Source organism: Equus przewalskii, chromosome 2, assembly GCF_037783145.1.
Source record: "Equus przewalskii isolate Varuska chromosome 2, EquPr2, whole genome shotgun sequence".
In the NCBI taxonomy this organism is placed as follows: domain Eukaryota; kingdom Metazoa; phylum Chordata; class Mammalia; order Perissodactyla; family Equidae; genus Equus; species Equus przewalskii.
In genome coordinates this window covers 54,025,868-54,036,069 of record NC_091832.1, presented here as the reverse complement: position 1 = coordinate 54,036,069, position 10,202 = coordinate 54,025,868, and the positions used below count along the sequence as shown (strand labels likewise).

Genomic DNA, 10,202 nt, shown 5'->3' with positions numbered 1-10,202 from the left:
GACCAGGACTATTCCCACAGCTCACTGGTGGCAGACCTTTGCTCTCCTGGTCCCCGGACTGATGCTTTTCACGAGGCCTGCTCTGTCAGAATTCCAGCCTAAAGCCAAGCTTTTCAAAACAAAGCCAATACAGACCTTCCTGCTGTGCCAAGGAGTTTTAGAATAATGAAATGAGAAGTCACCAGGTCCTATCCATCTGAACCTTTCTGAGTCTATTGGAGAAGGAGTAAAATCTTCTCATTGGGTTTTAAGAGTTGCATTTTATGAGCTCTGTCGTAATGTCAATGTATTTTACTTTTTAACTAAATTACCTCAAACAGTCCTTCAGAGGATTACAGACATATTAGGGATAACCAGAATGGCAGGAATTTTATTAGTGAGTTTTATCTACATACTACTGTGTTTGTTTTGTAAGTAATTGTTATTTCTTAGGTGTGTGTTTTGGTGACAGCATTCAACCAGTTTCATGCTGGCGGAGGAGGTGCTGAAAAGGGAATAAATGCCCAAGTGTGTAACGAGATCCAAAAGCCTCTCCCAAAGAAATAACGACACCGTTGCAAACACACTCATGCAGAAACCTTCACGGTAAGGGGAAGAGAAAGTCAAGATTCTTTTTTAAAACAGTTTCTAAAGTTGCTCATTTTACCTTTATTTTGACACACGGAGCAAATGCCACATGGGCATTAAGAGCAAAATGCTGGAAGAGGGCTTAAAAAGAAGGATGACTGGGCAAAATATTTTAAGAAGAGGCAGGCATCCAGCAGAGGAAGGCTGAAGGTAGGGGGACCAACCTTCAGCCCCAGGCTGGGTTCAGGAGCCCTCTAAGCAAGGCTGTAGTGGAGAAGTAAAAAGACCAGAGATCTACATTCATTAATATGGTGGTCTGCCCCTCTCCCCGCTCCCTGTTCACCAGGTTCAGCAAAGGCAGGGGCCCTGCCCTCTCGTTCCTACCCTTTACCACTCCTGTGTGCCTCCCTTCTCAGCTAACCAAAGGATGGCAGCAGGTGCCTCACGGGTTTCTTCTCTCCGCAGCATTGCATTGCCCCTGCAGTATCCATCAGCGTCTCCTTCTTTGTGGGCAGCCTCCTCCGCAGTCAAAGGCTTCAGCCAGGAATGGCAAAAAATGCTGATGGACTTGAGATCCCTGAGGGTGACCTGGAACTCTGAGGGAAGGGAGCTGGCACAAAGGAAATGAATTCATGAATACCTAAGAGTGGGGTATAGGCAGACTCACACACACGGAGTGTGAAACAATGTTTTATATGGAGCAGGTTAAAAAAAAAAAATCCATTCTGCCACTTTTCATCCACATATGGGTAATTGGGAGCAGACAAAAATATGGCTTATCTAGGTCCCCTCTCCCCTCCCTTCCCAGAGAAGCCTTTCGCTCGGTTGAACCACTGATGAGCGAGAAGACGGGAGGATATGTGGGCTATGAAGACTCGTCAGAATGAGTGCCCGATCATGTCCGCCGGGGCCAAGCAAAATTTAGGACAGCCTCATGGCTTAGGCTTGAAATCCTAGAATGGTTGAGCAGGCATGGACCTATCAATTAAACTATCACTGTTAACGTTTTTAAAGTTGCATTATTTGAGACAATAGAGATTGTTCAGAAACCCCATGAAAGTTCTCTGCTGCTGTCTTTCCATCTACCCTGAAGAGCCAGGTGTCAGAATCACTGGCTTTTAGAGTTGCCAAGGCGATCAGAGGTTAAGCCTCACCCCACCCGCCTGTCGGGAGAGGGGTGCAGTGCCTCCCTGAGCAATTGTGGTTCTCGCTCCCAGTACTGCACCTTCTCAGCATCACCGGGAAAGCGAATCCAGCTGCTCTATTTGAAAACTGCTACCATACTTCTCCTTAGTTTGCGTCTAAAAAAAAATCAGTAAGTTGCACGTCAAATGCTACTCTTATACAAATACAGCAAAAATTAAATGCTTCCTTAGAAAAATCTTAGGTGTCCTATGGAAATCGCTGCAACCCCTCCATGAAACCGGAGCGACTCCCTGACACAAAGTATGCAAAAACGCTCTGCAAACCACAGGGCCGCATCAGCGTGCATTACGGCGTGCACAGTTTCAGGTATCTGGGTGTTTCCTAAAGGAAATCCATGGGTTCCTGACTGTGTCTGTTGTCTATTCATCCGAGTGAGTCGGGAGGAAGAACCATGCGGCTATTTTCTGTCCGCTCCAGAACGAGGTCTCAGGTCTGAGTTCTCCTCCCGGGAGACCACACTCGGTGCTCTGCTCCGGGCTGGCAGCTGCCGCTTTCCTCTGAAAATCAGCCACCTGCACGGCTTGTCGAAATCACCAGGTTGGTGATTCACAGGTGTAAAAGGAGGGAAATGGGCTTTTAGTGTGATGGAGCTGCTGGCATCAAGCAGGAATGTAGCTTGATGAGAAAGATACAGGCGGCGTGTAACAGTCTGAAGCGCCGGGCTGCAGAGCTCGCCGCCGCCTCTGCAAGTCGGTTTTCTCCCCCGTTAGTTTCAAACTCCTTCTCAGCTCTCCTCCACCTACACGCTCCGACTCGCTAAAAGCCTTCGAGGCTTCGTTCCCCAGAAAGAAATGAGAAAATCTAGGAACACTAAAAGGCTGATGTTAACTGCTCCAAGGGTTTAGAAATGCCAAAATCAACACCTACAGTGCCGCAGTTTCACGTGTGTGTGTGCGCGTCTGTGTAGAAGCAGTGCATTAAAGAAAAAGAACCAGAAGAAAAGATGAATTAAAGAAAGTGCCAGAAACAGTTACAAAGAAATAAAGTTTGCTCCATGTATGCGGCATACATGCAACCTTGGACTATCATTTGTATCTTAAGTGTCCTAAACGCCCTGCACTGTCACCAAAAACACCAAGGGGGATGATTAAGGAGGCCCCTGGTGGGGAGGGGGCGAGTTAGGGAGGAGGGTGCCCCGGAGCTACCGGGAAATGGAAAACGAAGGTGTCAGTAGGGCGTGAGAACTCGTTATTGGGGACACATTAGAATCTGAGGGATACGGGGTCAAGGATTAAGTAGGATAGGTTGGTGGGTAGGGAAAGCAATTGAGTAAGGGGGTACCGGGTCTCAGAGAAAACAGAAGGCCTCAGAGAAGAGTGGAAAGGACGATAGCCGCAGCACCCAGCCGCCGCTCGCTCGCCCCCGCCTTCCCTTTTGCGCAGAATCCTCCCCTTGGCTGCAGCAGCGCCTGCCCCCACTGGCCCGGCGCGCCGTGATCGATCGCAGGCTGCGTCAGAATTCTCCCCGAGTATAAATAGGGGTGGCAGGACCGCGCCGAGCCGCACACAGCCATCCATCCTCCCCTCTCCTTCTCTTCCCCGTTCTTCCTTCTCTATAGGCCCCCATCTCCGCCGCCAGCCAGGGGGGCACCGACCGCCACCATGAGTTCCTTCAGCTACGAGCCGTACTACTCGACCTCCTACAAGCGGCGCTACATGGAGACTCCCCGGGTGCACATCTCCAGCGTGCGCAGCGGCTACAGCACCGCGCGCTCCGCTTACTCCAGCTACTCGGCGCCCGTCTCCTCCTCGCTGTCCGTGCGCCGCAGTTACTCTTCCAGCTCTGGCTCCTTGATGCCCAGTCTCGAGAACCTCGACCTGAGCCAGGTGGCCGCCATCAGCAACGACCTCAAGTCTATCCGCACCCAGGAGAAGGCGCAGCTGCAGGACCTCAACGACCGCTTCGCCAGCTTCATCGAGCGCGTGCACGAGCTGGAGCAGCAGAACAAGGTCCTGGAAGCTGAGCTGCTGGTGCTGCGCCAGAAGCACTCCGAGCCCTCCCGCTTCCGGGCGCTGTACGAGCAGGAGATCCGCGACCTGCGCCTGGCGGCGGAAGACGCCACCAACGAGAAGCAGGCGCTCCAGGGCGAGCGCGAAGGGCTGGAGGAGACCCTGCGCAACCTGCAGGCGCGCTATGAAGAGGAGGTGCTGAGCCGCGAGGACGCCGAGGGCCGGCTGATGGAAGCCCGCAAAGGAGCCGACGAGGCGGCTCTCGCCCGCGCCGAGCTCGAAAAGCGCATCGACAGCCTGATGGACGAAATCGCCTTTCTGAAGAAAGTGCACGAAGAGGAGATCGCCGAGCTGCAGGCGCAGATCCAGTACGCGCAGATCTCCGTGGAGATGGACGTGTCCTCCAAGCCCGACCTCTCCGCCGCGCTCAAGGACATCCGCGCCCAGTACGAGAAGCTGGCCGCCAAGAACATGCAGAACGCCGAAGAGTGGTTCAAGAGCCGCTTCACCGTGCTGACCGAGAGCGCCGCCAAGAACACCGACGCGGTGCGCGCCGCCAAGGACGAGGTGTCCGAGAGCCGCCGCCTGCTCAAGGCCAAGACCCTGGAGATCGAAGCGTGCCGGGGCATGAACGAAGCGCTGGAGAAGCAGCTGCAGGAGCTGGAGGACAAGCAGAACGCCGACATTAGTGCTATGCAGGTAGGGCACCATCCAAAACACAGTGGGGGCGGGGAGGGGGCTGCAGAATGGAGTCTTTGGAGTAGGGTGGAGGTGGGGGAGTAGAGGTGAGGACGCGCCCAGAAAGTGGAGACCAGAGATGAGGCATCGGCAAGCAGCGATTAGGGGTAGGACTTGGCTCTTTGGGGACTGTACAGGAGGGGCGAGGCACTTGAAGGGCGGGGTGGGGGCGAGACTGCAGTCTGCGAAGGCGTGGTTGGTGCAGTTAACTCTGTTCCGCAGTAAAGCTGCCCAGCCCTACAGGGTGTTGGGTGGGGTGGGGGGAGGGGTGGGAGCTGGGCGTGGCCTCCGGCCTGCCTCTCTAAGGGCCTGCAGTATCAAGTTGCTTTGCAGCACGGATTGGACCATCTGGTTAATAAATACAGTGAAGAGATCGCATTAGTTCTGAAGGATAACTGTGACCAGCATGCTTTCTGACTAGCTTTACCAACCACTCCCTTCCCTTAGCAGGAGACAGGGATACAGTCAAAATTGTAGGTAATGATGTTCACAGTAAAAAAAAAATTTTTCAAGTATCTTCCTATTCTGAGGAGAGAAAATAATATAGATACACAGAAAATATTTTAGATAAAGTAAATTTTTAAAAAATCCAGCTATTTCCTTCTCCAATAATGGAGTAATTTCTTGCATGTGACCAGGGTAAAGTTAACCAATGAATGAGAAACAAATAAAGAAAATCAATTTAGTTTCTTGCAGGCATTTTATGATGATCATTAGACAGTATTAATTAAAGAAGATAAAAGAGAATTTTTCTTCAGCTTTTTGGATTATTTTTTTTTTCATCTCATGCTTCATGAAGCTGGATTTTTTTTTTTTTTAGGAAGGAAGGAAAGGTTACAAAAGAGAAAGGGCAGTTGTTTTAGGGGAGATTTTATTGAAGGTGTGCACTTTGATTTGAATTAAACCTAGGCCTTTGCAGCTGTACTTCTGTAAAATGAGAGCAGTGGGGATTTATGCTTGGATTTCTTTTCTTTTCTTTTTTTGTCTTCCAACAGGACACAATCAACAAATTAGAAAATGAATTGAGAACCACGAAGAGTGAGATGGCGCGATACCTGAAGGAATACCAAGACCTCCTTAACGTGAAGATGGCCTTGGACATCGAGATTGCAGCATACAGGTAAAACCAGGGGCGAAGGGAGCAGCCATCCAGCCTTAGGAAGAAAAGCAGATTTCATTTATGGTGAATCAGAAACGTTCAAGAATAGTCCTTTGAAATAATTAAGTGCTTTCTGGCTGTTTCCAAGAAGGTATATAGACATATATATATATATAAGAATTTAACCCTGTAATAACGAGTCCTGTTCTTAGCTTCCCATTACATTTTAAATCTAAGGGACAGGACTATCTTAAGTGGTTTTTTATTTTTTCTGGTCTTAGTCACAACATTCCCAGCCATTAAGGTTTGACAATTCCCAGCCCTGCTCGCCTGCCTCTCAAGGTGGCATTGGGGGAAGATGGGCTCAGAGTGAGTCATTCAACGCACGTCCTGGGTTCAGTGTTAGTTAACCCTACCTCCCTCTGCCTCCCCAGGAAACTCTTGGAAGGTGAAGAGACCCGACTCAGTTTCACCAGCGTGGGAAGCATAACCAGCGGCTACACCCAGACCTCCCAGGTCTTTGGCCGATCTGCCTACGGCGGTTTACAGACCAGCTCCTACTTGATGTCCGCCCGCTCCTTCCCAACCTACTACACCAGCCACGTCCAGGAGGAGCAGATCGAGGTGGAGGAGACCATTGAGGCTGCGAAAGCCGAGGAAGCCAAGGACGAGCCCCCCTCTGAAGGAGAAGCTGAAGAGGAGGAGAAGGAGAAGGAAGAGGCTGAGGAAGAGGAGGCAGCTGAAGAGGAAGAAGGTATGATGAGAAACAAGTCCTTACAACTTCAAGTGCAAGCTGAGCGTGGGTGTTTGTTAGGAGATGGATAAGATTTATGCCAAGGAAGTTTTATTCATATATGAGTTTAGAATGTTAAATAATACAGTTATCTATTTATTCAACAAGCCCCTGGTGAGCATCTGATTTCTCACATTATCCGTCTTCCCAGAGGCACACATCTCTGCTTAGGTTGGTAGTTTTTTGAAAATAACATTTAAAAATATTCCCCTACTGCTGTCTTTTTATTCCTATGAAGCGTTGTAACATATATTCATTTAACACAGCGCGTTGGTGTCCTAAAGAACAAAAGTAAGTACCAGACACATAATAAAAGAGAAACTGATGGTCCCGGAAAGGAGCAGAGCTTCTGGTCCCTAGAAGTACTCTCATTCTGTTTAAACGTGTGTTCAGTGGGGAATTATGCCTGGCCCGCATTGTTGGTGGCATGTGCTTTGGGGGCGTGGAGCTGCGAGGTTTGGGGGAAGCATTCTGACATTTGCGTTTTCCCACAAAACCTTAGCAGAAATGTTTTGACTGGACTTCCCCTGGATTTGGAGTTTGTAAATTTTCTTTTTATGTTAAAGCTGCCAAGGAAGAATCTGAGGAGGCCAAGGAGGAAGAAGCAGGAGGTGAGGGTGAAGAAGGAGCTAAAGTAGAAGAAGCAGCAAAAGTTGAAGAAGCTAAAGTAGAAGAAGGAGCTAAAGTAGAAGAAGCTAAAGTTGAAGAAGGAGAAGAAACCAAAGAAGCTGAGGAGGAGGAGAAAAAAGATGAAGGTGCCGGGGAGGAGCAAGCAGCCAAGAAGAAAGATTGAGCCCCCCTTTCCTTAATTATTCCAGGAATATTCTCCTGAAATCAGGTCAATCCCATCACCACCCAACCAGTTGAGTTCCAGATACTATATGAATTAAGAAGTCAATACATGTATAATTCTGAGGTGACTCAGGTTGGACATTCAATGTTGTGCTATGACTTTTCTCCTTATGCAGAGTATCGTTTGCTTGCAGAGTGGCTTCCTGGCTTGCTGCCAGCCTGTGCATGGTCCACGCTTCTGAGTTCAGGATCTATGGCAATGTGAATAATTCAGATGTTTACAATAAAAAAACACCAACATGAATAAATGAATTCACTAATGTTAATGTTAAACTTCATGGAAAAAATAGTCCTTTGAACCTTTGGTGGTTAGAAATTAAAGACCTCGAATTATGTGCAATAAATAGTAAATAAAGTTACACTGAATGACATTTCTTGCTGTGGTTGTTGACTTAATTAAAATATCTTAAAGATGGCACCAATATAAGTCATATACAAGTGGACTATTGAACTCCAATTCTTGTAAGTCAAAATTTCAACCATTACAATGCCTTTTTCTCTCTTAATTGGTAATTGGAGGGATGCAGTTAGGTCATGACCATTCATGAAATCTCTGCCCTCAGAAATGTTACTGATAATACAGTTGAGTGAATAGAGTCTCTGACGCTCTTTTTCTCTTATAAATAGCAATAAACTTTGCCCAATAAAATCTTCTATATAATGTTGGGAATGGCTTTGTTGGAGGTAATTCTGAAATTATGTGATAAATATACCCTTTATGGTAAACAGGTAACTTTAACCCTAGTATATAACAATGAATGCAATATTGATAGATTATGAATCTCACTCATCCATCACTAGAACTACATTTAAAAAATATAGTCTAAATATTACGGGCAGAAGTTAAAACCCAAGCAAACGATATAATCAGAAGGAGTAATTTTTTTATCAATGTGTAATTTGGGATGGAGAGAGTAAGAACATTGAAGGGTATTTGCTATTGCAAACATGTTGCCTGCAATCCTGAGCTCATGATTCAGTGTGTTGTTAGCTTAATTCTGTTACCTCAAGTAATGCCACCCATCTTAGACCTCTTAAAATCTGTGGATACAGATAATGAAATTGTTATGAGTCACTAAAGGGGGGAGATTATATACCTGTTTGTTACGTTGCCATTGCTCTGCATGTCTTTATTGGGAAATATGTGGATTTCAGTGATAGCTCCAACTGGTTGGACATTGCATCAAATACATACCTGTCCATCCTCCCCACCCACTGTGAAGTTATGAAAGCTCTTGCACTTGCACTTGTTGTGGAATGTGGATGAAATTATTGATTATCTGCTGTTCTGCTTCTGTTCTTACCCAATTGCTTTGTCAACTAATTTCATTCAATATTTGTTCTTTAGACAACTTTTAAAAGTCATGAATTTAACCTGAAAGCAAAGTGATCTCGTTTAAAGTTATCTGATCTCTTCACATTGCCTATTCTAGTTAAATATATGTCACCAAGCAAGTAGGTAAAATATTTCTTTATCTACCATGATGCTATGGATTTGAACTATGAAGATTCTCAGTACATCTGCTACTGTAAAGACTAGGTGTTGCCTAAGAAACCAAGCTTTTCACATTTATGTTCATTAAATATGGATGATGCACATGGTAAATCTCAGATGCAAATTACATGTAAAAAAGCTACTTTAGCCAAATGGGAACAGCTGTGCGTTTGAGAATTACTCGAAGTAAGAACACTGTACCATACTCTATTCTGTGTGCCATAATAAAACACTGAAAAACCTAAACCAAATGGATTTGAAGTCTTTGAAAAAATTTCCTCAAATTTGGTAACCTGGTCAGTACCCCTCCCGCTTCTCCCCCCAGCAGTCCGGTTCTCTTTCAGTCTTTCCTCTCCCAGTTAACGACACCACTCCCCACTCATCTAATTCTGTAAACCAGAGACCGGGCGTGATCATACCTCCCACTTCCTCTCTGCAACCCCTAGTCTAATCTATCACCAAGTCCTATTGGTTTTCCTGCCTGCATACCTTGAATCCATCCACATTTCTCCATTTACACTACCACCATGCTAAGGACTCTTCCAGTGTCTACTCTTGTCCTCTTTCAGTCAGCACACTACAGGCATCTACTGTTTTGAAAAGGAAATTTTGATCATGCTGTCCCCTTGATTAAAACCCTCCAGTAGATTCCCATTTCTTTTAATATAAAAACCAAAATCTTTGGGGGCCAGCCCGGTGGTGCAGTGGTTAAGTGCACATGTTCTGCTTCAGCAGCCCAGGATTTCGTGGTTTGGATCCCGAGTGCGGACATGGCACCACTTGGCAAGCCATGCTGTGGTAGGCGTCCCACATATAAAGTAGAGGAAGATGGGCATGGATGTTAGCTCAGGGCTAGTCTTCCTCAGAAAAAAGAGGAAGATTGGCAGCAGATGGTAGCTCAGGGCTAATCATCCTCAAAAAAAAAAAAAAAACCCACAAAACCCCAAATCTTTAAGGTGATCTTCAGGATATGCATAGACCTGACCCTGAACTACCTCTCCAACCTCACCCTATGTATATTTCCCTGCCCCTCGTTTCCAGCGCTCCAGCCAACCTGGACCTTTCTTCTCCCACCTGCCACAACATTTTGCTGATTTCTCTGTCTAGAGTGCTCGTCTTTTCTTTCCTTTCCTCAACCTTGCCCAGATTTAGGCTCAGTTGTCATTCCCTTGGGGAAGACTTCCCTGACTAGGCCAAATTACTCTATTAAATGGGTTCATAAGACCACGTAGACTTGTACACATGTGTAATTGGCATCTATTTCTATGATCGTTTGAAAATGTCCGCATTTTCCACTATAGTGTGATCGTCAGAAGCAAGGAAAGCAGACCTCTTGCTCACCATTTTATCTCCAGCATCTAGCATAGCTCCTGCCACAGTCTACTATAAATATTGATTGAATTAATGACTTCTCGATAGATCAAAATGCCTCAGGGATGACTAAAAAGCCAAGAGTATTCAATAATCAGTCCCAGTCTAGTCAACACCTGTGGAAACAGCAGA

The 10,202-nt window shown here is 46.6% G+C and overlaps 1 protein-coding gene across 1 annotated transcript; it reads left to right on the top strand.

Moving 5' to 3' along the window:
• Nucleotides 1-624: 624 nt before the first annotated feature.
• Nucleotides 625-7,575, top strand: NEFL (neurofilament light chain). The gene is made up of 4 exons (XM_008541775.2): nt 625-4,421; nt 5,456-5,580; nt 5,994-6,313; nt 6,919-7,575. Exons 1-4 carry the CDS (start codon nt 3,375-3,377, stop codon nt 7,143-7,145), a joined length of 1,719 nt encoding a protein of 572 aa, XP_008539997.1. The 5' UTR covers nt 625-3,374; the 3' UTR covers nt 7,146-7,575.
• The last annotated feature ends 2,627 nt before the right edge of the window (nt 7,576-10,202 follow it).